The sequence below is a fragment of the Durio zibethinus genome, chromosome 3 (assembly GCF_047325235.1).
Source record: "Durio zibethinus cultivar Kanyao isolate XHJ-2024 chromosome 3, ASM4732523v1, whole genome shotgun sequence".
Lineage (NCBI taxonomy): Eukaryota > Viridiplantae > Streptophyta > Magnoliopsida > Malvales > Malvaceae > Durio > Durio zibethinus.
This window is the reverse complement of record NC_143164.1, coordinates 37,739,014-37,766,823: the sequence shown is the minus strand read 5'-3', so window position 1 is coordinate 37,766,823 and position 27,810 is coordinate 37,739,014. Positions and strand designations below refer to the sequence as shown.

The 27,810-nt window shown below is 34.5% G+C and overlaps 4 protein-coding genes and 1 pseudogene across 8 annotated transcripts; 2 read left to right on the top strand and 3 right to left on the bottom strand.

Moving 5' to 3' along the window:
• Positions 1 to 578: 578 nt before the first annotated feature.
• Positions 579 to 2,799, bottom strand: LOC111283775 (putative galacturonosyltransferase 9). The gene is made up of 2 exons (XM_089757986.1): positions 1,414 to 2,799; positions 579 to 1,158 (listed from the first exon to the last, which is right to left on the bottom strand). The coding sequence occupies exons 1-2, from the start codon at positions 2,473 to 2,475 to the stop codon at positions 883 to 885; spliced, it is 1,338 nt and encodes a 445-aa protein (XP_089614112.1). The 5' UTR covers positions 2,476 to 2,799; the 3' UTR covers positions 579 to 882.
• Positions 2,800 to 5,335: 2,536 nt separating this feature from the next.
• Positions 5,336 to 6,755, bottom strand: LOC111283808 (basic leucine zipper 43 pseudogene; annotated as a pseudogene).
• A 4,448-nt stretch (positions 6,756 to 11,203) lies between these two features.
• On the top strand, positions 11,204 to 14,677 carry LOC111283327 (Pentatricopeptide repeat (PPR) superfamily protein). The gene is made up of 2 exons (XM_022871774.2): positions 11,204 to 14,359; positions 14,444 to 14,677. Exon 1 carries the CDS (start codon positions 11,519 to 11,521, stop codon positions 14,168 to 14,170), a length of 2,652 nt encoding a protein of 883 aa, XP_022727509.2. The 5' UTR covers positions 11,204 to 11,518; the 3' UTR covers positions 14,171 to 14,359; positions 14,444 to 14,677.
• Positions 14,551 to 21,271, bottom strand: WIT1 (WPP domain-interacting protein 1). 5 transcript variants are annotated; one of them, XM_022871776.2, is made up of 6 exons: positions 21,039 to 21,271; positions 19,362 to 19,947; positions 17,721 to 18,940; positions 16,792 to 16,986; positions 15,185 to 15,413; positions 14,551 to 14,928 (listed from the first exon to the last, which is right to left on the bottom strand). In XM_022871776.2, the coding sequence occupies exons 2-5, from the start codon at positions 19,924 to 19,926 to the stop codon at positions 15,228 to 15,230; spliced, it is 2,166 nt and encodes a 721-aa protein (XP_022727511.2). In that variant the 5' UTR covers positions 19,927 to 19,947; positions 21,039 to 21,271; the 3' UTR covers positions 14,551 to 14,928; positions 15,185 to 15,227. The 5 variants fall into 5 exon arrangements, with proteins under 5 accessions (XP_022727511.2, XP_022727510.2, XP_022727513.2 ...); XM_022871775.2 differs by having other exon boundaries at positions 15,185 to 15,461; positions 21,039 to 21,233; XM_022871778.2 differs by lacking the exon at positions 15,185 to 15,413 and having other exon boundaries at positions 21,039 to 21,240.
• Positions 21,272 to 24,471: 3,200 nt separating this feature from the next.
• Positions 24,472 to 27,799, top strand: LOC111283773 (amino acid transporter AVT6A-like). The gene is made up of 6 exons (XM_022872394.2): positions 24,472 to 24,904; positions 24,991 to 25,513; positions 25,699 to 25,851; positions 26,316 to 26,519; positions 26,634 to 27,099; positions 27,264 to 27,799. The coding sequence occupies exons 2-6, from the start codon at positions 25,087 to 25,089 to the stop codon at positions 27,406 to 27,408; spliced, it is 1,395 nt and encodes a 464-aa protein (XP_022728129.1). The 5' UTR covers positions 24,472 to 24,904; positions 24,991 to 25,086; the 3' UTR covers positions 27,409 to 27,799.
• The last annotated feature ends 11 nt before the right edge of the window (positions 27,800 to 27,810 follow it).

Sequence of the window (27,810 nt, the reverse complement as noted above, 5' to 3'; positions counted from 1 at the left end):
TATAATAGTAGATTATATTATAAAATTATCTGCTCATAAAGAAAAAAGTTATTAATATTTATTATATTAATTATCATGGTTGTTTTTTTTTATTGAATTTTTTATTTCATGGTCCTTTTAAAAATCAAAGTTTGATTCTTTGAATACTTGAAGCAGACCTTGAAATCTGGAAAATCTTCTTTCAAAATTTTTCCATTGTCAAAACCCTTCCCTACAGACTGTAATTCCAGTTCTTATAATAGCTTTTTTTCTTTTTTCTTTTTTGGTTTTTCACCATAGAATTTTACAGAAATTAAGAGAAACTTTTGAAAAAAAAAATTAATATAATGTAAGTAATTGGCATATCATAGTAATACCAAAATTTATTAAAAATGGTAGTTTAATCAGCAATGTCAACTAACTTCTAACCCAAGACCAACAGATGAATGAGGATACTTCCTTTTGTTAGGTAACCAAACCAACCGCTTTTTTTGCCTCCCTTCTCTCTCCCTTTTTTTCTAATTTTAAATTTTTGGGAATATTCTTTTTTCTATTTTAATCACTTAATTTAAATCAATTTATGGATATTTTAGATTTGGAATAAGAGCAAGTTCTATGGGAATTTTACATAATAATGACATAAAAAGATCTTAATAATTCAAAGAATCATTTCCCTGTGTACGTGAACAATCTGGTTCAGCACAAAAGCAATTCTACAATAGAAGGGAAAAAGAAAAAAAAATGATGATAAAACCATCAAGATTTGCTCTGGCAGTTAAGACTAACTAACGAATAATGTAATCCGAAATGTTGCTGGAATACAGCAAGCCACTATGAACAATCACTAAAACTTGTATTCTTTGTTACTTGATAGCTGATAGAGCAGCACTGGCAGTTACTTTCCTACACGCCAAAATTGCACATCTGCACGAACTCCATATCATTATCCACAAATTTAGTCCAGCGATTCTTGTATTGGTTCATAGCAATGTCTAGCCAAGGTTTCATGTTTCCATTGTAATGAATGACTGCGGCATTATTGATCTCATCCATGCTGATGCTTGGATTGTATCCAACCCCGAGCACATGCCAGAATTTGTCCAGTGATTTTGTCAATGAGTAGAAGGTGATCAGGCCAGGTGGAAGAGTACCCGATTTCCACAGAGTTCCATCCACATTCTGATCAGAACATCAATTGAAAGTTAATTACACATCCATTTTCAAACTTCAACCCATAATTCTTACCATTAGTATAACTGAGGTGTAGTCTTTGAATTTTGAAGTTAGTTAAATTTTGCAGGTAAAAGCATTATGCCTTTTTCTCCATCAAATCAAGAAATGATCTGTAGGAAACCAAGCATCATGCTAACAAATTATTACCTCTATTAGTAGCAAACATCACTAAGTTCACTCAAAATCAAACAATACACTTACCAAACTCTGCCAGTTGTGATACGTTTCGGTGCATTTCTCACGCCGCCAAGCATCAAGATCCAAAATGTTCATCCCATAAGCCCAAGCACAAGCCTTAGGATTAAACCTCTCCTTAATGAGAGGATGTGAAAAGTTCAAGTACTCAGAGAAACGGTGAAATGAACCAAAACAGGTCTCAACAGCCCCATTCACCTTTCCAGCCAAATCAATCTTCCACAAACCTGTCAAGTCTTTCTGAACCACAACATCATCATCCAAGAACAAAATCTTATGCAATTTTGGGTTCATTTCAGGCAAATAAAACCTAAGGTGATTCAGCATTGACATATACTCAGGGTTCCTAAACTTCATGTTATTCCCATCATTCGTTGCATTCTCCAACTTATACCCACAGTAAAACCTCTGCATCTTAGCAGACTCAATCTGCCTCAACACTGGCACATAGGAGGAATTCAAGAAATTATAATCTTCCACTGCTTTCACCTCCACATGAGCGCCCCTTTCCACGGGTCTCATTCTGAACCAAACTTTCATTGCAGCTGCATTCATTCTATCAGTCACAATATGGAACATATGTTTCCAAGGCTCCTCAGCATTCTTCACTGCAGACCTCACAACCACAGAAACCGCAATCACATTATCCGAAAATATAGCATAATGATACAAACTAGGGTCCTCAAACTCAGCCTCAGGCAACACTTCCTTATACTTTTCCGGATGTGAAATTCTCTGCTCCACGAGCCTCATTGCCAAGCAATGCAAACTTTTTGGAATGGATTTAGCAGCAATCGAGCTTGAAAAAGCTCCATTCTTTTTCGACTTACCTAACAATTCGCTAAATGCAAAAATAGTATCTTTCAACTTCTGAATTTTCAACTGATTATCATAATTCTCTTTGGATTCAGCTATCAACAACCTAGCAAATTTCACTTTATCTTTCACTTCTTTCTCAAACTGCCTTAAAACATCCTCATCTAAGTTCCCATCATTTTCAAACAAAGAGGATTTATAACTCCGTTTCGAAGTAAGATCTGAGAAATTCTTAGCCAAATCATCAAGCATTGTCAAATTGCCTTGAAATTTCTAGCTTTAGCTTCCTTGCTTAAGCTGCATATGCTTTCACTAATGTCATGTGATCATTGGCTTGCTTGTATACCAAATCTAACCTTGTTTTGATTGGGTCTGAGTTCAATGCCAGAAATGTTCTATGCATGTAAGCATTTCCGCCACTTTGAAGCCTCTGTTCAAAAACTTGAAAAAGGAAAAAAAAAACAGTTAGAATGTCTAAAATGATATTTCAAAACCCAAAAAGAATGAATTTTGAAGCATTGAAAGCTCTGCTCCAAAAGCTATCAGAAATAAAACCATGAAAAAGTTGGATTTTGAAGTATTAAAAGATCAACTCAAAAAATAAGAACCCATTTAGAAAACGCTAAAGGGAATCTAAAAAAGCCCGGAGAGATTTGGATTTTGCAGCATTGAAAGTGAAGAATTGAATTAAATAAATAAAGTTTATTTTACCGAGTCCAAAATATAATAAAAAAAAAAAACCCAAGTTAGAAAATCGAAAAGGTCTCTGAAAAAGCCGGAAAAAGATATTGGATTTTGAAGAAATTTACAGAGTGGTGATGAGTTGTAGAAGGATGACTAGTGAGCAGAACGGTGACAGTGGCAATGAAGAGAAGGGAAAACATGGCTGAGACAAAGATCCTGTAAGAAAATAAGCTACGGAAACCAGCTCCGATATCGCCTGATCCGCCCCTTCGAGTTCCTCTGATGGCCACAGCCATTGAATTTAGCTATCTCCACTGCTATGTTTACGTGGAGAAACGTATCCAATCTGGAAGTATTATTCGTTTTGATTCGAAAATTTTACGATTTTATCTCACAAAAAATATCTCGTAAAAAAAAAATTAAATCTCTACGTATATATCATTCTTTATCCACACATTTTTTTGATGTGGGATTAGAGACATTACAATCTTCTCACCTTTAATACTTGATGTTTTTGTCAAATCGAATCCATTCACAGGATCAAAATCATCAGACCATCGTATAACATTTAATGATTCTCACGATTTTATCGTGTAACACTTAGTAACTTTCACGACTGCGAACTGATGATCGCTTCGATACTATTTGTGAAAATTTACATCTAACTTGTAAAATATTATCTGTTTTAATATGAAAATCTCATAATTTTATCTCACAAAAATTATCTCTAAAAAAAAAATTAAATCTCTACAATATATCATCTTTTATCCGTTCATGATAGGAGCGTTATAGTTTCTGTCTCTCTTGAACTGATTAGTGAAACCAAAATGTGTTCTAGGTGGCGGTAAAACAAAAAACAAAACTAATAAGATCTAAGATCTGACAACGAAAGGGTTTGAAGATCTGATATCCGTGTCGGTGCTTGTTAATTTATTGAGTTTTGTTTTTTACATTGACAGAGCGAACTGACCAAAGGAATAAAGAATTTGAGGAAAGTTTTAGAGTGGTGTGGTTTGTGGTATGTACGGGGATTGATTGTTGAGACCGCTAGAAATTGTCAGGCTGACTGACTGTGAAGTGGAAAAACTCCACGGATCATAGCATCTAGTTGGAGTGTTAGGACCAGGACCAATGTACCAGACACTTTTTTTTTTTTTTTCTTCTCTTGCATTTGGTATAAAAATAAAAATTATAAGTTAAAAATAAAATGAAAAGCTTCACTATTTGGGAGTGTTTGTTGTGACATGTGAGGGATAGGCATAAACATCTACCTTGCCTAGGAATCAACGGTACTCATTCCTCGGGCAAGAATGGGAGTCCCGCGGTTTCGATAGACTTTGTTTGCCGGACTCGGAAATGAGATATAGTAAACATAGGCAAAGAAAAGAGTAGCGGAACTAGAGAGCATAAGATATAGCATTTGTACTTTATACAAGGAAAAGTACTTTTGTCTAACTGATCTCCTTGATCACAATCATCATCAGTTGCATTTTGCCCCTGCTTTCTCAGGAATTCGAAATTTAGACTTATACAAGATATGCTACCATCAAAATATCTTCCACTTGAACCAAATATTTATGTGCAACCAAAGTTGTTCTTGAAGATGTTATAGGAGCAAAGGAGATTAGAACTTATTTATCTCCATTTCGTCTTCTGTTGCATTCCAAAATATTTGCAAATAATTTTGGTTTCGCCTCTGAATATCTTGAGTTCAACGAGCCTGCAGTGACTTCTTTCTGCTAATGTTTTTGGAAGGAGTAAAACAGAATAAAATTAAAGGGAATGGGTATTTTTGTGCATTAATCGAAAAACTATTCTTACCGATCTTTAAATCCTAGGCATTTGAGATTGGAATTTTCTGCTAGAGCTTCTCCCTTTTGTTCTGGTTTTCAGGGAGGAAATTTTCCTATGTTAGTCTTTCTATTATTTTTATTCCTTTTGTCTTCTATGTCATCTATTCTGGAGTTTAATATATTGCATAGTTTCTTGCTCTGATCACTTTGGTTAATATTTTTCTTTCTTGCAATAGGATTTGACGTCATATTTCCAAATCAATGTGAATTAACATCTTACCACTTGACTATAGCTGTGGCTAAACAAACTTGAAATATTGGTAGCTAAAACTTGGTTATATTTCTGTTATGAATTTTGAGTTATGACTTAAAATCTTAAAGTAAACTCTTATTTTTGCAATTGCATGAATCCTGATGGGTATCGAATGCAATAGTATCTAGACATGATCATGTGCTTGAATACGCGGTGAAACTTGATGCATGAAAATTTTGTAACTTGAATCAGGATTTAAAAAAAAACAATTTCTACAGATTAAGACTTCCAAAATCAAGACTTGGAAGAATCTTCAGTAAGGTTGAAAAGATCTGGGAGAAAAAAAAGTCTTGTAACAGCAATAATGTGAACTCTTGTTTTTGCAATTGCATGAATCTTGATGGGTATCAAAAACAACTGTATCTAGACATGATCATGTGCTTGAATAAGACCTGAAACTTGATGCATGAAGAAGTTAAAATAATGTGTGGCAGGGGAAGAGATGCAGTTTATGAAATATGGTAAAAAATACAGGGTGTTTTGTACCTATGAAAACTAAAGGTGAGAGACAAAGGCAACTCTTGAAAAGCTAGGAACAGTGCATGGTATTAAGTGGAAATCTTATAGTTTTTCTTTTTATGGTAGTCTCTGTATTATGAACAACCCTCACCCACCACCTTTCTTTGTGTCATGTCCTACTATTCCCCTACCTGATGCCACTTATGGCTCCCTTTTGTATTACACCTGATATAATGCATATGTGCATAGAAATTTGCTTCCCCTGAATATCTTTATCAAGCTTTTTCTGGTCCAAGGTTAGAATGGTGTATGGAAAAATATCACAATATAAGTGTTTGTCTCATAATTTAACACTTATTAGAGTAACATTTTCCTTTTTTTTTTCTTTTTTTGGATAATTTAAAGAACAACAAGAAAGCTGTTCTAGATGAGATTTAAAATGAAATGCTAAAAACATGTTATTCTCGTTGCCTTAATCTCGAACATCTTAAAGCTAGGCACAGACTGGTTTGACTTCCACCTAACAGAAGACCCAAAACGGAAAACGGAAAAATAGGACCGTTGCCTCTTTCTTAGCCTAGCAAATAGATAAATTTGTGAACAGGTTTAGGACTCAGTTGTCAGATAAACCATGTTCCAGGGTAGCATCTTCCAGGTCTCTCAAAGTTGAGTACGGGCTACTCAGTTGCATATCAGACAGCATCTGACGAAGTTCAGAGGCTTCCTCTTTGAGCTGAGCATTTTCTTGAAGAACCTTGTCATGGCTTTCTGAAATATGGTTCAGCTTATCTATAAGCTGGTGGTTCTCGTTCCTGAGCCAAACGAACAGCGAACATAGCTCATCCAGGTGCCTTTGTTTACGCATACGTGATCTACGTGCAGACTCTCTGTTAGATATCATCCTTCTTTGCTTTCTCTCATTGATGAGACATAATTGTTGCTCATCTGCTTCATCAGAGGTTGAGTTGCTGCTAATACATGATGAATGGGGACTGATTTCGTTAAGTTGAGGAGGGATATAGAAATTATACATGGGATTTGAGAATCTGTTCAACTCAAATGCAGGTTCCTTGCTCTGATTCATGGTAAAATGTGCTGAATATGGGGATGGATTGGAAGGAACTAGATATTGGAGCCCTGAAACCTCACTAGGCTGCATGACTTGGAGCTGGGTGAAAAGGGACTAAATCTTGGAGGAGAAAATGAAGTACCTAAGCTCTTGTTGGAAGGGGAAGGGAAGCCTGAGGAGAGGAGGTTCTTATAGAGTGAGAAAAGGTTGAAATGGTCCCACTCTTAGCAAATAAATAGCAACAGTGTGAAAATTACTTAAAGATTAGGCCTCTTGAATATCATGCAGATCATGTCTACAGTCTTGCATTAATGAGTGCATATCAGATCAAATACATAAATTTGTGCACATATAGAAGTCATATGCATGATTGCACGCGCACATACATAAAGGGAATGCAATTTGAGTTAAGGATAATCATTTTCATAAACAATTATGCTTGCATCCGAAAGAGAGATAGAGTTGGTATTGTGGGGAGTATAATTATTTGATTGGGGGAAATGTTTTGGCTAAAGAAAGCAAAACGAGAAGAAATTATGGGCATTCAAGAAAGTCAATCTTTAAGTGGGGATTTGTTATTTCCAAGCAAAGTTTATTTAGAATTGAGGTTTTACTCAAATGCTCATGAGCCAATAGAGCCTTCTGACGTGAGGAATGGTGGGGGAGGTTTGGCAAGGGATGCATTTTCTCCATGTCTCTAATTAGTAAAGATTGTTTAAGGAGTTGATGACTCAACAACCACTTCATCAGTTAGACACTTCACCAAAATAACTCTAAATAAACACAGTTACTGGCCCTAATCAGTAACCAGTGTCTGGTTTTCAGTTAAATAGACTTCTGTTTCATCTGTCAGCATTGTTATACCACTTGTCAAGAAAGGAATGGATTTCATTTCAAGTGCCAACATCCATGCCATGTCTATTGACAGTCATAATCTGCTGGTTCTCCTTTTTGAGATTAAATTAGGAATGAAAAACACTGCAGAAAATAGGTGGGCAGATTAATATAGTGACTTCTTGTGGTCCTAGATGTTCTATGCAGTTATTTAAACAGGCCAATAGTTTCTTAATTGCAAGCTTTTCTCCTTTGTAATTTATATAACTCATTTGGTATGACACCATGACATATGCTGACTTTAACAAGATGAAAGGGGAGAGCAATTTCTTCTTCTTTTCAAGCAAACACCCAGCTTTTGCCTTTATTTTTATTTTATGTAGAAACATCATGTTACATTGGGGAATTTCCTGATTACTTATAATCTAATTGAAATTAGTTTCAACTTGCTTGTGAGATTGTCCTATACAGGGCCACTTTATTATGGTCAGGTTGAGTGGACTCTATGGTCAATAATGCCATTAGACGCAGAAAGACCCCTCTTTCTTTTCTTGTCTTGTGCTCGTTTATCCCCTCTTTCTTCATGCTATTTCTTCATTTCCTTGTTTGATCTTCATGCTTTTTCTTCATTTCCGCTTGTTTGTTTGGTCCATTGAATGACATGACAAAAATGACAAGGGTATCCTGGGAAGAGGAGGAGCATTCCAACTAAGGGACAGTTCCCTAGAAAAAAGATTTGGGTTATGCACGGATGGGTACTTGATTTAACTGCTCCAACAACTTTCAACACCAAAGTGACCAAACAAAGCCACGCAGAAAAATTATTACAATGATGATTTTTCAAAGTGTAGGCAACAGAAGTAGGAAAAAAAACACGCAGGCGCATGATAATCTCAATTGTGGGCACTTTGTTAACCCTACGCTCAATGCAGCTTTGCCTAGTGCACCTTCCTACAACCCTATTGCTCAGCCTGTCAACTCATGCAAAAGAAAACCCCTATTTTTTTTTTTTTTTTTTCCTTCCAGGAGTTTTTTAAAAAAAAATTTTTCTCTTCTTTTTCGAAGGCTTTTTTTTTTAGGTTCCTGGGCACATAGGGCTCGCCAATTTGCGGTAGTGTCACTTGCACCATTTATGCACCCCATTAAGGCAACCTACGACAATTTTTGTTGAATGGTGTATGAGGGCATCAAGTTTTCTATCCGCAATACCCCCATACCCAAATTATGATATGTGAAAATCATTGGAAATTATATTGTTTTAAGTACTTATCCATATGCATATATATATATATATATTTGAGTATATTATCCACGTTTTTTTAGTTTAAAAGTAAACTAATAAAAACTAATAATCTCATATACTTGTATGTTTGCACTTATCCATAATGTGGATATGGGAGTTTTTTCCCATAGGGAGATATGGCTCTATCAATTAAATTTTAATACACTTTTACTCACTATTTACATTAATGTATAGATTTTAAGATCATAGCTAGATTCTCTAGCCGGGTAAATGATGGTGGTGATGGATACATAAATTTGATCAGGCCTGCGCTGTTGGTACATATATATTCAATTATTGATGACATTAGTGAAAGAAAATATCGAGCCAGTCAGGTTTGCTCTAAATGAGTTTTTGAATAAGCATAGTAAAGCAAGTCATACTTATTTAATCCACTCAGTTTTCTCCATTTGCCTTAAGTTTTTAATCAATTAGTTGTTTCTATGAAAAAAATATAAATTGGAGTTACATCATTAGCAAAACTCATAAAAAAAAGGGGGGCAAAACGTGCAAAGGAACAAACAAGTCATAGTCAGTAATGGAATTCTCTCCAATGGTGTCTCATTGTGTCCTCAGAGGGCAAGAAAAAATGGCTGTGGCCCTTGGGGAGTGGTTTTGGTTCAAGATTTGTACTAAGTTCCCTCTCTGATTTAGATTAAAAAATGTGGGGACTGGGGAATTATTTCTTCAATCATTTTAACTTTGAAAAAAAAAATGATTTTAAGAAAATTTTGGCACTTGCTGCTGGTGCTGCTGTGCTATCATTTTGGTTTTGTTTCCATGACTCTGCATTTGTAGATACGTTTAGCATTCTTTGTTTCTTTTTGGTTTCAACTTGTCCTCGCTTGCCACCCAATTTTGCCTGCCCAAAAACTAGGGCAACTTTTTTCTAGGGCTTTTTTGCCTCAATGTGACCAGGTGAGGACTGAAGCTTTTCGAGTTTTGTATTTATCTGCCCCAAAGAATTAGGGCATTAAGATGATCGAGTAGGATACCAGGCACCAATCTTTGGTTCTCCAGGTGTATACTATGGAATATTTCAAATTATTGAGGAGAAATTGAACTGGAAAAAGAATTGTTGACGAGAAATAAATTATATATCGGTCGTTGCAAATTAAGAAAAAAATAATTAAGTTGCAAAAAAAGAAAAGAAATATAATTAATTTCTTAGCTATTTTATATAACGTACTCTTGCAATCAATGTAGTCATTAGAAATGGAATTTGTAGTAAAATTTGAAAGAAGAATTGTAAACAATTTTTAGATGACAAGTAGAGGTTTCATCAAATTCACAAACATATAATAACAAATGGTTTAAAGGAAAATTCAATTTGGATTTTAAATATTTACATGATAATTGTCGAATAGGTGAAACAAGTAGCCCGTAAAAAAAAAAAAAAGAGAGAGAAAAGCAACTTCACTTCTTCCTCTAAAAGTTTGATTAGACAAGTTTAATTCTCCGTCTCGCATGAGGAGCCACTATCCATCATTCTTCTGTTACCATTTAAGGAAGGCTTAATTCATTTACAGCATGAAAAAAAATTGGTCAGCAAACGTTGGATTAGATTGTGGAGGTCATTGCGATTTGATGGTAAGAGCCAATAATAAATCACAAAAAAAAAAAAAAATTATATATTGGACAAAATTACTAGCTAGTTATAGGAGCACATTGGGCAGTAAAATCCAAACTCGTGGTTGAAAAAGGTATGTACCTTTCATTACCAGGACCATCCAATGATGATAAATAGGGTATTCACATCATTGCATTTGATAGTTTGGTAAAGTTTCATAAATTAAAATGATGAAACATATGTAATCGACATGGCCTTATATCAATCATAGTTTCTATAATGAAATATTGCTCGGAATATCATCTTTAATATTTATATATTTATATCTAAAAATAATTTTGTTTAATTTCACAAATAAATTTGTACTTTCTTCGTGTAAAAGATCGAGCTGATTAGCTTTAATTAACTTAATATATATGAACTTGGGACTCATTTAGCAATTGAACAAGATCAAATGAGCTTCTTAATGAATTAAACATAACTCTTTCTGATTATTAATTGTTAAATTTTCACTCTATTGTAATGGAATTTCTGGGATAGGAAAGAAGAAATTTTCCATTTTAAAAATGAATTGCTATTGGCTAAAAACATGACCATTTGAAACAAATCAAACAACTCAAAAGTTTTCAATGTCATAACCCAAAAACCGATAGTGCGTATCAACCAAATTTACTGGCTGCTTTCTGAATATAATAATAAATATATGGTGTTAAATTACAAAAAAAAAAAAAATTAATATTGAAGCTTTTGGAATCTGTTTGGGTAGAAAGAAAATGTGAAACATCAATAAATTATTAACAAACATTAACTTTACGGGATGCATGATCATCCAGAGAAGTCAGAAATGGAGTTTTAAAAATTTTCGATTTGAGCTGCCGTGGCATATTATCAACCACCAATTTTTTTAATGATAAATGTCTAAATCTAATCAATAATTGCTCATACACAGAGAGAGACATTTAGTGCAAGGCAAAGAAATAGCGAGTGCTGCATAGAAAAATGAAGAAAAATGTGGGAACATAAAAAGCAATAACAAAATAATAAGCCAAGAAAATCACATGGTAGAAACTAGAGGGGAGTTACATGGATGAAAGAAGCTGCCAGGCCTTTGCCTAGTGGCGACAGTACAAACATTGCTGTCCCTATTACATTGCATTTGAATAGTGGGATGGGTTTCTTTGCCTAGTTTTGCCGTATTTTGGGTAGCTAAAATTGGGCTTGCTCTTGGCCCCCATGCCCCAAACCTTAAAATCTCAAACCCGACACAGCATGACAGCAACTAAAATTTTACATGGGTTGTAAGATTTCTTACTTTAAGTTCCCAAAATTCCTCTTGTCTCATCCCTCACCAAAAATACATCTCTTCAGAACGATCCCAATTTCCACTCTAACACCAAACCAACCAATACCCAGAAAGAAAAAAACGTTTTCTCACATTTTCCAAGAATGTTCAATACGAAAATCGTTAAACCCAGGCAAACAAGCGCATTGTCAATTGATAATATCTGGGTTTATCCCAACTATCTTTGTTACGAATTGTTTGATCCAGCTGTATATAAAATGCGCAGATTTGGGTTCTGCTACTAAAGTGTTTGATAAAATGTCTCAACGAGATGTCGTGTCGTGGAATGCGATGGTTTTTGGGTATGCTAATAATGGGGCAATGGGGATTGCAAAGAGATATTTTGATGATATGCCTGAAAAGGATGTTGTTTCGTGGAATTCATTGGTTTCAGGGTACATGAAGAATGGTCAGTGTTTGAAGTCTATTGAAGTCTTTGTGGAAATGGGAAGGGTGGGAGTTGGTTTTGATCGGACAAGTTTTGCTGTTGTTTTGAAATCTTGTGCTGTTTTGGAAGATTTTGATGTGGGTTTACAAGTACATGGTGCCGCAGTTAAAATTGCTTTTGATAAAGATGTGTTTACAGGGAGTGCTTTAGTGGATATGTATGGAAAATGTAGAAGGTTAGATGATTCAATTAGGTTCTTTTATCAAATGCCCGAGAAGAATTGGGTTTCTTGGAGTGCTGTGATTGCGGGTTGTGTTCAAAATAATAAATTTAATAAGGGTGTGGAATTGTTCAGGGAGATGCAAAGGGAAGATATTGGGGTTAGTCAGTCTGCTTATGCTAGTGTTTTGAGGTCATGTTCCGGGTTGTCTGCATTTAGGTTTGGTAGGCAGTTGCATGGTCATGCCTTGAAGACTAATTTTGCATCAGATTTAATTGTAGGAACAGCAATTTTAGATATGTATGCAAAATGTGGTAATATCACTGAAGCTCAAAAGATATTTAACTTGTTTCCGATTCGCAATTTGCAATCTTTTAACGCTATTATTATTGGTTATGCCCAAAGTGATCAGGGCTTTCAAGCTTTGCATTTATTTCAACTTTTGCTCAAGTCTGATCTTGGTTTTGATGAAATTAGTTTATCTGGAGCATTTAGTGCTTGTGCAGTAATGAAAGGGTATTTGGAGGGCGTTCAAGTACATGCCTTAGCAGTTAAAAGTACGTTTGAGTCAAATGTTTGTGTGGCTAATGCTATTCTCGACATGTATGGTAAATCTGGAGCTTTGGCTGAAGCATGTCGTATTTTCTATGAAATGGAGAGAAGGGATGCTATTTCTTGGAATGCAATTATTGCAGCTCATGAACAGAATGGAAATGAAGAGGAAACACTCTCTCATTTTGTTTCCATGCTGCAGTCTGCGATGGAGCCTGATGAGTTCACATATGGCAGTGTCTTAAAAGCTTGTGCTGGTCAGCAAGCCTTGAATTATGGCACGGAGATCCATAATAGAATCATCAAATCTGGAATGGGGTTGCATTCGTTTGTCGGAAGTGCTCTTGTTGATATGTACTGCAAATGTGGTATGATGGAAGAGGCAGAAAAGATCCATGACAGAATAGAACAACAGACTATGGTCTGTTGGAATGCAATAATTTCTGGATTATCACTGCAAAAAGAAAGTGAAGAAGCTCAGACATTTTTTTCCCGAATGCTGGAGATGGGGATAAAGCCAGATCACTTCACTTATGCAACAGTTCTTGACACCTGTGCCAATTTGGCTACTGTTGGACTTGGTAAGCAAATTCATGCTCAAAGTATCAAGCTTGAATTGCAATCGGATGTGTACATATGCAGCACCCTTGTGGATATGTACTCAAAATGTGGAAACCTGTATGATTCCAAGCTAATATTTGAGAAAGCTACTAATCGGGATTTTGTAACATGGAATGCCATGATTTGTGGGTATGCCCAACATGGTCTTGGAGAAGAGGCCCTTAAAATTTTTGAGGATATGATAACTGAGAATGTGATACCAAACCACGCAACATTTGTTTCAGTCCTTCGAGCATGTGCACATATAGGGCTGGTAGAAAAGGGATTGCGTTATTTTGCTTTGATGTCAAGTGACTATGGTTTAACTCCTCAGTTGGAGCACTATTCGTGTATGGTGGATATAATGGGAAGGGCAGGCCAAGTTAGTGAGGCATTAAAGCTCATAAATGATATGCCATTTGCACCAGATGATGTTATATGGAGATCTCTGCTTAGCATTTGTAAGATCCATGGCAACGTAGAGGTGGCAGAAAAAGTGGCCAATTCTCTTTTGCAGTTAGACCCTCAAGATTCTTCCGCTTATATTCTTCTGTCAAATATATATGCTGATGCAGGAATGTGGGACAAGGTTTCTGATATGAGGAAGATAATGAGGTTCAATAAGCTCAAGAAGGAACCTGGGTGTAGCTGGATTGAAATAAAAGATGAGGTTCATGCTTTCCTTGCAGGTGACAGGGCTCATCCAAGATGCAAAGAGATATACGGGAAACTTGTTAATTTAGTTGATGAAATGAGATGCTACGTGGCCGATATAGATTTTTTCCTTGAGGAAGAGGCAAACCAATTAAAGAAGCATGAAGACAGCTTCTGTAATTTGTAATTTTAAAGTGCCCACAGAATCAAAGGGACGTATAATCCTATATTTTTCCAGCCTGAAATTCAGCTTTAAAAGAGTATAGCTCTTCTTACCTTGCATGGCGAGCACGTGTATCAGAAGTTTTGGATGTTTGAGAACTGCCATAGATAGGGGAAGAAATGGCAAAAATTGATTCATCAATTCATTCAAGTGGTATGTATTTAAAGTTCAGGTGACGAATATTGCCTTCAGAGAAATTGTTCTCTTCTCCCTTTCTTATTCTTTCTTTCTTTTCAGACTTGACAGGATAACAGCATGAGGCTTCTAGGTCTGCATCATGGCGATGCAAACACCCACAGGACTTAGATGTTAAGCATCCAATGAGTTTTGATGTAAACCATGTATTACAATTAAGGATACAAGTAGATTTATTTCACCTCAAAAGAAACTAGATACGAAGTTCACGTTTTATCAGTTTGTGACAGTTTTCACTGTTAATGAAAATTTTGGTGAAAAATTACAGTTCACGTATTTCTCTTCCCCGCGTATGTATATAGACTATAGTAGAACTGAAAGATCATCTATGGCACTTTGCAAGACCAATAAAGCAATGCAAGCCACCAAAAAGCCTACTTCAAATACACCATAACATCTACAACACCAAATTTAACTGTCCTGGAATTTAACAGAGCTGGTTGCCTATGTTTTTCTACTAGTTGTCAGAAATCCAAGGAAAACTTTGATGCCGGCATCTTAACACTCTTCCACCGCAGCAAAAATTCCTATGCATTCAAAGGTCCAGATGGTATTAGCTTCACCGAGTATCACCTCATCCAAAAAATGAATTTCATTATCATGCAAATTCTGCAAATATATATACCTATACATACATATATATATATATATATATCCAAGGAAAATTTTAGTGGAAAAGATTGCATATACTACAGGTTTGACGCTTCATATCATTTTAGTTAGGTAGATATGAAATTCCTAATTTGCAAAAGATTAACTAAAGTTGAGAAAATGAGTAAAAACCTTTTCAAGATTAGATGACAGAAGGGAGGAATGCACGTCATCACTAAAATGGGCTTTCTTTCTTCTGGAAATAATAAGCTGCTACTGAAATTAACAAGATGAGTAATGCCAAGGAAATATGCTTGAAGGTAAGCAATCTTGCATCTATTCTCTGCACGTTATCGCACTCAGATGTGACATCTGCAGGTCTCACATCAGACTCACCAACAGATTCAGTAGTCTTGTCCAGCTGCAAATAGTACATCACACCAACAACATTTGGAGCAATGCTTAATTTCTGTCAATTTTGCAAAAAGAAATCTTCACAGAACACACTCAAAAAAAGAAAAGAATTATGATGATGGAGGACCACCACCTAAGGATTTTAGACATACCTAGCTAAGAAAATAGGACTTTATCTAATTTTAGGTCAGCTTTACATTAGGGTTTTAGTTAACTCGTAAAATTTGTAACTTAAAGGCTATAGTCAATCAGTTTTTGGATTGTTGAGAATCAAATATAGACTTGAGCATTTTCCCTCTTGTTCTAGCTTTCTAGTTCTTGTGTTCTTTCCTCTCCTTTTGTCTCTTTTTATATTTTCTCTTTCTTTGCGTACTGCTGTTACATTTAAGAGATCCTTCACAAGGAACCAAACATCAGATAACATCCAAATACAGAAAATATAAAGTTGCTATATAATAAGCTATCAATGTATAAAAGCCTCTCCAAACATAAAACATTATTCTACTTTTTCATCTCACTTCTACAGAAGGGTTCTAAAACAAAAAGAAAAGAAAAACAAACAAACAAAACAAAAGAGCATGGTCAAATGGCTACACCAATTAAGAATTCAGGCTAAATGTAGCAAGAGGGTAGAGAAAGCTGGAAAGACTATGTCAAAGTTTATGGCAATTGAGGCAAACAGATATATGGCATATGAGCATACACATAAAAAAATGCACATATCCTAGCAAGCAGCAAAAAATACAGGGTACTGCTAGAAATAGCCATATTTGAAATCATTTGGTCTCAACAAATAATGCCTTAAGTGTCATGGGCTTGCAACTCTCAATAGAGTCATAGATGAGAGAGAGAGATTAAGGAGCTGGAGTGCCTATGGGCTATCGCAATTTAATTACTCTTATACATGCTTTTCCCACTTGCTCTAAAGAAATGTTAAAATTCATTTACAACCTTTATTCTATCCCAAGATTGGGATAGTGAAACCATCATCCCAAGAAAACACAGCAACTTTAACCAGGACAACCAACTCCTTGACAAGGCAAATTGCAAGAATAGCAGGTTTCACTTTCAATTAGGCACTTTAACAGCAATGCTTTCAGATGGAAGAGCCTTTATGCCACTCCTGTATTAACGTATTCTTCAACTACATATACTCCTAAAATCTAAATTAACAGAATAGGCAGATAGATGGCCATAAACTCAAACAACCTAACAACAGAAGGCAAATTTGAAGCGAGATGAGTATTTTATACCATGAAATAAAGCACAAAACCATAATAAAATTCATGAGGAAGACATGTTAAATAAAGGAAACAATTACTTCAAGTACTACTAGATATGCAACTCTGCTAACTAACATGAGAAATAAATTAGCAAAAACCTACCTCAGAACCACTGGCTGACAACTTGGTTATTTCTTCCTTACTTTCTCTTGCAGCAGCAGTACTGGAGTCTTGCTTTGAAAAAAAAAATTCCTCCACATTTCCCCTATTCTCATGGCTCCTAACTATAGAGGGATCCCTGTCAGTTTGCTTCAACTTCACTACCAAAATTTTATTTTTCAGAGCTAGTCCAGATATCTGCTTAACAAGATAGTTACTGTTCAGATTGAGTGCTAATATAATTAAAGGCTGTCAAAAGCCTATTCTATCTTCAGCAGACATGTTCAAATCTTTACTTGGTACAATAAGTAAAATGTGATTAAAAAAATATTAAATGGCCATTATTGTAAATCTTAAAATCAAGTTAACAGCATGTAAGCCTGTACTAATTTGTTTTAATGCAATTACAGGCCTATATAGTTTGCATCTTAGATTACTCAAAAGGGAATGAATATTGGTGAATGTTTATTCATATTTCAAATCCAAAAAAGGTTAAACAGTTTTCAAGAACTTATAATTCAGTTTTGGTACAACAACTTCCACACGCTAATACATTATATTGACTGATTGACAAGGTTTCATGAAGGTTAAAGCAGGTTTAAAGCAGTTTTATAATTTTTCATGAAGGTTTATCCAAAAAATTATTTGCCTTTAATTCTTTATTATGCTGATTAAGGTAAACAAAGTAAGATAGCTACCAATACTATTTGAAACAGGACTGAATCATTTTCAATCTCAATATAGCATATACCAAATTGTTGTTCATTCAAACTTTGAACTTTGTTTTTTGGTTACACAATACAAGACCTCAAAAAAAGATGGTAAGAAAAGCATAAAAGTGATCAATAAAATGACAAACAGGGGACATGTCTCAGTTACATATCCACATTGAAAAAGAAAACTAAGTTAAGTTGGAGATAAAGCAACCATACCTGCTGGTGAAGGCGCTCTCTTTCCATGCTCAATTGCATGAGCAAATTTGCTATCAGTTTGGCACGAATGCCTATGTCCCTTGCAGTTGCCATTTTCATTTCCTGAGCTCGATTTAAAGATGCCTCCAAGCAACCCAGTCTACCCCTCAAGAAGCTCAGTTCTTCACTTAGCTCTGCGTTATTCTCAGATAATATGATACACTTATCTTCTGCAGTATCAGCTCGACTTTCAGCTTTTGAAACTCTCAATTTTAGATCCTCAATTAAATTTTCCATATCTCCAATTGTAGAATACAACATATTTTGCTTCTCCTGACTAGCTTCAGCTGAAGCCACGGCATTCAGTAACCGGATCTCAGATTCCTTCAATTGCCTCTCAAGTAATTCCACCTTTTCAGACGTTATATATTGGCCTTTAAGAAGACCCAGCTCTTCATTAAGTTCCATGTTAGCCTCACCTAATAATTTGCATTTGGATTCAGCATTATCTGCTCTATTTTCTGCTTCAGATAATCTCTCTTTCAAATCAGCAGTCACATTTTCCAATTCATGGAGCTGAGAACATAAAGTATCATGTTGTTCACGACTTTCATCACCAGAAGCTTTTGCATTCAACATGTTTAACTCATATTCTTCAAGTTGCTTCTCTAATAATTCTATCTTCTCACGCAAAGTGAATGCCTCAGAATCGGCAAGAATGAACTTATTTTCAGCTTCTGTCAACTTTTCTTTTAAGTTGTCTGCCTGTGCTAGAAGAAAGTCACTGACTCTAGAATCACCACTTTCAAGCTTCCGCAATGCACTCTCTTTGGCTTCCAACTTCTCTGTGGACTCTTCGAGCTTCAATCTTAGCTCAGTTTCACGATTAATTGAACTATTCAAATTAAACTGAACAAGTTGAAGTCGACCCAGTAGCTCCTTTGAAATCCTCATAAACACCTCCGCTGCATTCTCTGCTTCAAACAACCTTTCACTAACATCCATTGTCTCTTCCTCCATGCAAATCATCGCTTGTTCTAAAGAGAGCACCCTTGGTTTAAGCTCCTCCTCAATTTGCCTAGATTCTGCTAACTTCTGTTCCAGATCAATTTCCCTAGCCAAAGATTTCTCCAGCATCCTCAAAATATTCCTTTGCTGTTCAATTGTTTGCATTTCTATCTTTGCATCAACACTAGAGGATTGGTCAGCTTCTGATACGTTCACACCATTTTCATTGTTCCCTACAAAACGCACACATTAGAAAAAGGCATAAAAGTAAATATTTTCTTGCTTATCCCTTGTCCCTTAACCTACATCCAGAGAAACAAGATTCATAAAAGAATCATTTACTTTATCTCAGGCAGGTTTACCAAGAACCAGTAGAATAAGGCCAGTCAAATATGAAAAGGCTCTGAAAGCATTCAGTTTCCACAAACTTGCATACATTTTCCACAAACTTGCATACATTTTCCTTCTTTAGGACATAATCTATGGTATGTCGGGGATTCAGCAGCAATAGGCAAACCCAGTCATAGTACCAAAAACAAAGACTTCTAATCCATGTTATAAAAATCTAAAGCATATGCCCATTATTAATTCTTTAATTAAATCAATGGCAAAATATAGACACAAAATAAAATTAGTAACAGCTCTGTAGCTTACAATTTTCATTTCCATGAAGACATGATAAAATCTTTGGGAAATCAGCAGATTGCATCTTAATTTCTGAGACTTGATCTATTAACTGCTTCAATGATTCTTCAGAAACACATAACTTATCCTCCATTTTGAAGAAAGCTTCTCCCAAGTGCTTAAATGAAGATATTGTCTCACGGGAACTAATAATGTCAGTTTCAAGACACTCCATAAACTTATCCAGTTCGTTAACCTCGGAATCTAAAATTCCAGATAAGAGATCAAACTCCACAGCCTTCTCAAAAGAATCAACCAGCAAATAGTCTTTTTCTGACGTAAATGATTCCAAGTCAGTTTCCCTAGTCGCCAAATGCATTGTAAGTACACTTAAGTTAACCAATTTCTCTGAGGAACATGCTAAATCTAATTCTACTCTTGTTAGAATCTCACTAGCCCTTCCTAATTCTCCATCCACCTCTCCACCAGCTGATATCCCATCAAGTATGTCAGCTCTACTTGACCCTGCCTCCGGTTCCATACTATTGAAGTCATCACCAGAAACACCCTCTTCATGAATGACATCGGCATCCATTTCAATGGTCAGTTAGCAGCTCTGATTCAAAACCAAAATTCAGTTAGCAAAATTGAAAATTTTGTCAGAGCAAGTAATGAGAGAAAACAGAACTAGGGTCTTGGTCAAATGATATCAAGAGATGATTTCATTCCATTTTAAAGGTTTACAATTCCATTCTAGAATTAAGTCAAAGCAGTCTATTTTGTCTCTCTAGCTTTTCATGCACATGTGCAGAACATTGTCAATTTTACAGTCATAGACCATCTCTAGATGGCAAAGATACAAAAAATTATACAAATTTAAAATTTTTTCAGTAGATGCTGAAGAAGTATGTAGGTGTGTTATATTTGGAAATTGAATTGCTCATGCTTCTCAAACTCAAGACTGCAACAAATCTGCCTAATAAAAACAAGGAAGAGGAACAAAAAAATCTCCCTTGTGGCTACATAAGAATGCATAAGACAACAAAGATGTGATCCAATTCCTCATAAACCTAGTGTAATCCATAACATGTACTTTCAATCCCATGTATTCTCTTACACCGCATAAAGCTAAAACGTATTGCATAAAATACTTTGTACAAATTTAGTGCCAATAATTACAATTTAACATAAGTTTATGACATAACAATCTATACAACTCCATAGATACAAACCTCTTCATCAAGACACTCAAGTACTATATATATACATGCTATTCCGATCTAATTCTTTCCAACCAAAATTTTCTTTTTAAGATTTTTTTTTTCTACTTGATTGCGGCTAGTGAATAATTGAATATAAAAAACAAATAAATTAAAGTATGATCCTCAAGAAATGAACCTTAACCTGTGATTATAATTTAATGTCTCCAAGCAAATTCATTGCCAAATCAAATAAATCAAACCAATTTCTCTTGTATTCTCTAATTATTATGATTAAGTTAAAAATACCGAAAGCCCATCTCCAGGTTGCCCATATATTAATAAAAAAAAATGACCTTTTACCAACATGATCAATAACCTAATATGCTCATCTTGCACACTCAAACAAATCTTTAAAAAAAATAAGAAAAAAAGAAAATTGCTGTTTTCTATCAGTTTCTCAAGAAACCCAAGTCCAAAAAAAGCAGAGAAATGAGAAATTTATTACCTTTTTGGAAAGTTGCAGGGTGTTGAGCCCCAACAAAGTTGCAGAGAAAGAACAAGAAAGCGGAAGAAATGAAGGGATGGCTTGTGATGAAACGAAATAAATAAAAATGGGATTAAGAAAAGAAATCAAACATTAAATATTTCCGACAATAAAGTAAGTGAGTGAGTGACACATGTTAACGTTCGCTTTGCTATGCTCTTGCATGATGCCAGGATTGTTTACCTTGTTTCGGTCACGCAATGGACATGTTTGGATTCGGGTTCGGATTTAGCTTTTGCTTTGGGTTTAAAAATTATTTTTTTATTTTTTTATTACATAAAAAAGATAAAGTCTTAATATAAATAAAAAAAATTTTGATTCAAAATTAAATTTTTGATGTTCCTTCAAACATATTTAATCACTAAACTAAAAATTTAAAGATCACTTTTTATTTACATAACACAAAAACAAATAAATTTAGATAAATAGATATCATAAAAGAAAATTATGGGTTTCAAGTATATCAGTTCAAAAGTTGAGTAAGTTATTCAAGCTTGAAAGTTGGTCTAAATTTAAAAAAATTATAAATAAAAAATTAAAATTTATTAAAAAGATTTAAATATAATTTTTAAATCCCATTTAAATTTAAAGTTAAGTTTTTGATAAAAAAAACTTAAAATCTGAATTCAACATTAATATTATATAAGATATATATATATATATATGAATTTTTATTTTGATTTAAAAAAAGAATTTTTTTAAGTTTTTATTATATAAATTAAGTTTAATGGGTAAATTTAAAATTTACCTTTTAATTTATATCAAATTTGAAAAAAATTAAAAATTAAAATATCAAATCAAATTGAATCTAAATAAATATATAAATTATTAATATCAAATATAGATTTGATTAAACTTAATATGACCTGATTAATAAATATCTTTAATTACAAGCATAACAAAAGAAATTCAAAGACTTAATTAGCAAATTCCAAAACTTAAAAATTGAGCTTTAATCCAACTTAAAAAATGTAATGATAAATTCAAGAGCCATAATTAATTTCATACTTGAATTAGAACGTATTCAAATTACATTAAAACTGTTAATAGAAATTTATTTAATAATTGAACACAATCTAATTCAAGATTTAATTCAAACAATATTTTGAAAAATTATCGAACAAAACAAAATGTTTAGGGAATCTCATAGTTTTTCAACTCGGACGCAAGCAAACCTAAGGTCCTTGAATCCATTTTTCTTATGACTATGAGGATGTCCTTTGTTTTATCGTAACTTTGTAATGGAAAAGCCATGTGCCGCTGAGCTTTCATTTTCATCATTCAGAATTTGCTCTCTCTTATCCTGAAGGGCTAGCTTCAATCGTTGTCCAATCTCATTCATACGTAGCATCAACCCTGCAAGCTAAGCAGTGGTATGCCATTCTTACTCCATTCCCTATATATTCTACTTCAACCAAACCCTATCCACATTAACACACACACAAAAAAAAAAAAAAAAAAAACCTTAAACCTAATTAAAGTCCAAGATGTAACTATATATATATTGCCACATGAGTTGCTAAAATTAATTCTTGAATGACCTTGTTTTCATGCATACTTTCAACTTTTTCCATGCAAATGTCGGTTATCACGAAAATAAGATTCATATAATAATGTGAAAAAGTGTGGGTTGATGCTTGATAGCCTAAAATGTGCAACAAATAGGTTCACTTATTTCTTTGGCTTTTCCTTAATAATAATGTAATCTCTCCTTGTATCAAAACTAGGGTATTGAAAACTATAAGAAAATTTTTACTTAAATTCTTATCCAATAATCTTTTAATTTAAACAATTATATTCTCTAAATTTATGTGTAGCGTCACAGTTGGTATCAACAGAGCAAATCCAAAAGCAAAACCAAAACAAAAAAAAAAAGTGTCTAGGACATAATTTGTTTTGTATCATGTTGTCTTGATTCATATAGAAACTTTGTCATTCAACTTTTTTTTATTAAAATTATGTTCCAATGGGTGCATTGAAAAGTGAGAGACAATATAAAAAGTTTGCAATACTAGGTGTAAGACTCACTCACCCATCCCTAATGACCTAAGCACCAATGTTACTTTGATGAAGTTATGGGAACATTGTCCACTACCTTATGACTTTTTGTTTCTTATTGAGCTCAATGGACCCACTTCCTTTCATCGCCACAACCCACAATCCATCCCTCAAGACAAAAATCATGCAAGAAAGATTGATTTATTTATTAACCTAATGAGGTCACCAAATTTTGTAATCTTCGACCTGTCTCTGCTCCCTGCCCAAAGGCTACTTTGATGGTGAAGTTATGGGAACATTGTCCACTTCCTTACGACTTTTCGTGCCCTACTGAGCTCAATGGACCCACCTCCTTTAATCGTCGCAGCCCACAATCCATCCTCCAAGACAAAAATCATGTCAGAAAGATTGATTTATTAACCTAATGAGGTCACCAAATTTTGTAATCTTCCTTTGATTTCAAAATAAACTAATCTTTTTTATTAATCTTGCTGATGAATCAGATAATAGGTATTAGAACAAAGAATCAAGAACCTCCCAATAAGTTGGCTGGCTTGGATTCATTCCTTGTCTTGGTTGTCAGCAGTTATACAGTTGGAAGAACAACAACCTCACATTAATTATAAAATAATTAATCTACTTTATTTTAATTATAGAGTTAATCATGTCCATCAGTGCTTAATGACAATAACGACGAAAATCGATTATCTTAGGGAACATTGGAAGCCAAGTATATTACACTAAGGCAGCTGATTTGGTGCTCAATTACTATAGAAGAATCGTTTGAACATGTTTGAAAATTTTAGCTGGGATTGTTGCTTGGTGTTGATGACAAGTCGAGGCATCCTTGTGTAGAACCTTTGAATATGACATCTTTGAATAGGAGTTATGACATGCCTTACAATTTATAGCCAATTGTTATTTTTTGAGATTTTATTATAGAAAAATCCAAAGAAAACAGCTTCCTTGCCAAATAAAAACTAAATTTTGGTTTAAAAGTATATGAAATAGTTGTGATGTTATTTTCTTTTGCTCTTCGTCTTGAAAAAATAGACAAAAGTTTAGGGCCTGTAGACGACATAGACATTATTGGTTGTCATTGCTTTTGTTAAAACTATAAAATGTCATTTTCTTTTTTAAAAACAGTTCAAATTCATTGAAAATTTCCTACTTTACTGTCATAAATTTTAATAGTAACATATGAAAATAAGAAATGATAAAAATAATCATTTAATTTCATTTTTTAAAAAATCAGTTAATAACCCAATTAACAATAACACCCAATCATGCAAGATAGGTGTTAATTTATTTTTCTAATTTTATATTTTTGCCGTGTTGTGTTTCTCGTCTTTGCTCTCTTGGCTTCTTTATAAATCAAAGTAAAACACCCAGAATTGGGAGGAGTCATAAAGACGGTCTTTTCTTAGTTTTCTTGTTGTTGGTTGTCACGCATTTCTTCATTTCAAAGCTCATATATATTTGATCTATCTGGGTTTGGTCAAATTTTGATTTTTCTTTTCTGTGTTTGGCTTCAATTATTGCTTTGGTGCTTATATTTGATTCAAGTCAAGGAAATACAAATTGGGTTTTTAAGGTTTTGTTGATTGGAAATATGTCGTTTCTTTTGCTGGCTTTTGATATCAAAGACTCAACCTTTTGGTTGTAGATTATATGAGTTTCTGTTGATTGCAAAAATCCCTTTATATTAAATTCATTCATTGGTTATTTTGGTGTTCTTTTTGGAAAAGATCTACCTTTTGTTGTAGAAGATTTGAAAAATCTTCTCTTTTTCGACCTCAAAAGGGTGCAAAGTTTAGATTTGGTTACAGGTTAGGATATTAAGATAATTTTTTTGGATTTTGTTATCAAGGGATTAATGTTTTGGCAACTAAGTTTTTACTTTTTATGTGGACAGGTCTTCTCGGAGGGTGCTCAAGGAGGGTTTTAGCCTGTGAGGTGGTTTAGATTGTGTATACAGTTGTGTCTTTGAGAGTTTTTGGTGTTTTAAGAGATGACAATTGGGGATATAAAACCAAAGAAAGAGAAGAAGTCAAGGAGGAGCAAGCATGTTTTTGATGAGAAAGCTCCCTTGTTGCCTAAACAACGAGATGAAGATGCTGGTTATGATGAATTTAACGGAGCGTCTTTTACTGGGGCAGTGTTTAACTTGTCAACAACAATTGTCGGTGCTGGGATCATGGCCTTGCCTGCAACCATGAAAGTTCTGGGACTCGTTCTTGGGATTGCTATGATTATCTTTATGGCATTCTTAACTGATGCCTCAATTGAGTTCTTGCTTAGGTTTAGTAGGGCTGGAAAAACAACATCTTACGGAAGTCTTATGGGGGATGCATTTGGAAAGTACGGAAGAATCTTCTTGCAAATCTGTGTTTTAGTCAACAACATTGGTGTACTCATTGTATACATGATTATTATTGGTATGACTTCATTGCGCACAACTGAATTGCATATCTGGTTCTTCTTTGATATTCGATTGTGTCTTGAACATGTACTAGAATGGCCTTTTTGTTGACTTATTTATTTCCTAGATTTCCCTTGCCTGATGTTATGGAAATATGGGTAAATTTGCTTATGAACTTATGATGGTTATTGTTTCTTCAAGGTGATGTGCTTTCTGGAACATCTTCAAGTGGAGTTCACCATGCTGGTATCCTTGAAGGATGGTTTGGAGAACACTGGTGGAATGGGCGTACCTTTGTTCTTATTGTCACAACACTGGGCATATTCTCTCCATTGGCATGTTTTAAACGCATTGGTTAGTGGTTTGGGTGTTATATCTTTTTCTGAATTTTGTCTAATCGTCTTGCTTGTTCTTAATTATAGATCATTAGATCTTAGTAGTATTGACACAATTAAAACACAATTAAAGCGAAAAACGTGGATGTTAATTGGTAAATATATTAGATTTATAACTATTTCGTTTTTTACAGTAGCTCTGTGAAAAATTTTCTTACCAATTACCTCCTTGGGAATTTCAAATATGTTTTCACTTCCTGGAGGAATGTATTAATCCAAGAATGCTGCGTTTCTTTCTTTGATTTCAAGTTTCAAGTGTTTGCTATTTGTTTATCATATAGAATCTAGCAGTAATCTTTATAGCATGTGAACTCTCAGAACCTCATCTTTTACCAGTAGAATCTAAGTTGGATAGTTTGTATTGCATGTTCATTGTTTGGTTACACGTGACTAACCTGCAGTTACGCCTTCTCATGGTTGCAGATTCCTTAAGATTTACATCTGCCTTATCAGTTGCTCTGGCAGTTGTGTTTCTTGTCATCACTGTGGGAATAGCAATTGTCAAGTTGATTAGTGGAACTATAATGATGCCTAGATTGCTACCTGATGTCACTGATATGACCTCATTCTGGAAACTCTTCACTGTAGTCCCTGTTTTAGTCACTGCATATATCTGCCATTACAATGGTATGCAAGTTGACTCATCAACTGGACTCTTGATTTAAGCAATGTGGTTTTCATCTTTTACATTGGTGTAGGATAACAAGAATATCTGATTTATTTGTGTGCTTAAATTTGCAGTTCACAGCATAGATAATGAACTGGAAGACTCTACCCAGATAAGACCAGTTGTGCGAACAGCACTTGCTTTATGTTCAACTGTTTACATAATGATAAGCTTTTTCGGATTCCTTCTATTTGGTGATGCAACATTGGATGATGTTCTTGCTAACTTTGATAGTGATCTGGGGATTCCCTATAGCTCCATGCTTAATGACGCTGTCCGTGTTAGCTATGCTGCTCACCTCATGCTTGTATTTCCCATTGTCTTCTTTCCACTGCGACTCAACATGGATGGCCTCCTCTTCCCTTCTGCAAGACCTTTATCTCTGTCCAATACGAGGTTTGCTTTTGTTACTGCTGGACTCATGACGGTTATCTTCTTAGGTGCAAATTTCATACCCAGCATCTGGGATGCTTTCCAATTCACTGGAGCAACTGCTGCAGTTTGCCTTGGATTCATTTTTCCTGCTGCTATTACTCTCAGGTGAGTTGTTTTCCATTCGATTAGATATCAGCTACATTTTAATTCCCGTTTCTTTAACATTGGTGTTCAACTTTCTTATATCACATGCATAAACAGTAGATTGTTAATGAGCCTATATATTTATTTGTTATATTCTCAATCCTTTTCCATCGGTATCATTTCAGGGATCGCCACATTATAGCAACAAAGAAGGACAAGATCTTAGCTCTTTTCATGATTGTCCTTGCTGTGTTCTCAAACCTGGTGGCCATATATAGTGATGCCTACGCACTGTTTAAGAAGAATTCAGGAGCAGGACCCAGGGCATGATCTACCTGGCTGCTTCCTTGATTGCAGGAAAGGAGACTTTGCTGCCATGTCATGGTTTCCTTGATGAGACCTGAGTTATAGAATCATTTGAGGTCTAATTCGAAAATCTGGGTTTTCGAAGTAGGTTTGATAAGCTCTATTATAAGATCGAACTTTTCTTCCAATGAATAAAGTTAGATTATTAGGGGAGTGTATTAAGTTTAATACATCATCCCCCTCTGTACAATATGGTAATGCTTCATGCTTGAGTTTGTATCATGTTGTGTAGACTTAAAATCAAGTTGTAAAATTGCAAATATTGTATATTCAGATTTGCAATAGACTAAATGCTTGCCTTTATTTGCAGTAATGATGTACTTCTATTTATATTATTTTTAACTTCAGATCTAAATTATTGAATGT

Coding starts and splice junctions, on each gene's coding strand:
- LOC111283775 (XM_089757986.1), bottom strand. CDS start 2,475: ATGCTTGATGATTTGGCTAAGAATTTCTCAGATCTTACTTCGAAACGG. Junction 1,159..1,413: donor ATCACAACTGGCAGAGTTTG/GTAAGTGTATTG, acceptor TGTTCTGATCAG/AATGTGGATGGAACTCTGTG.
- LOC111283327 (XM_022871774.2), top strand. CDS start 11,519: ATGGGTTGTAAGATTTCTTACTTTAAGTTCCCAAAATTCCTCTTGTCT.
- WIT1 (XM_022871775.2), bottom strand. CDS start 19,926: ATGGATGCCGATGTCATTCATGAAGAGGGTGTTTCTGGTGATGACTTC. Junction 16,987..17,720: donor GAGAGCGCCTTCACCAGCAG/GTATGGTTGCTT, acceptor CTTGTTAAGCAG/ATATCTGGACTAGCTCTGAA. Junction 15,462..16,791: donor TGTCAGCCAGTGGTTCTGAG/GTAGGTTTTTGC, acceptor CAAAATTGACAG/AAATTAAGCATTGCTCCAAA.
- LOC111283773 (XM_022872394.2), top strand. CDS start 25,087: ATGACAATTGGGGATATAAAACCAAAGAAAGAGAAGAAGTCAAGGAGG. Junction 25,852..26,315: donor GGCATGTTTTAAACGCATTG/GTTAGTGGTTTG, acceptor TCATGGTTGCAG/ATTCCTTAAGATTTACATCT. Junction 26,520..26,633: donor ATATATCTGCCATTACAATG/GTATGCAAGTTG, acceptor TTAAATTTGCAG/TTCACAGCATAGATAATGAA.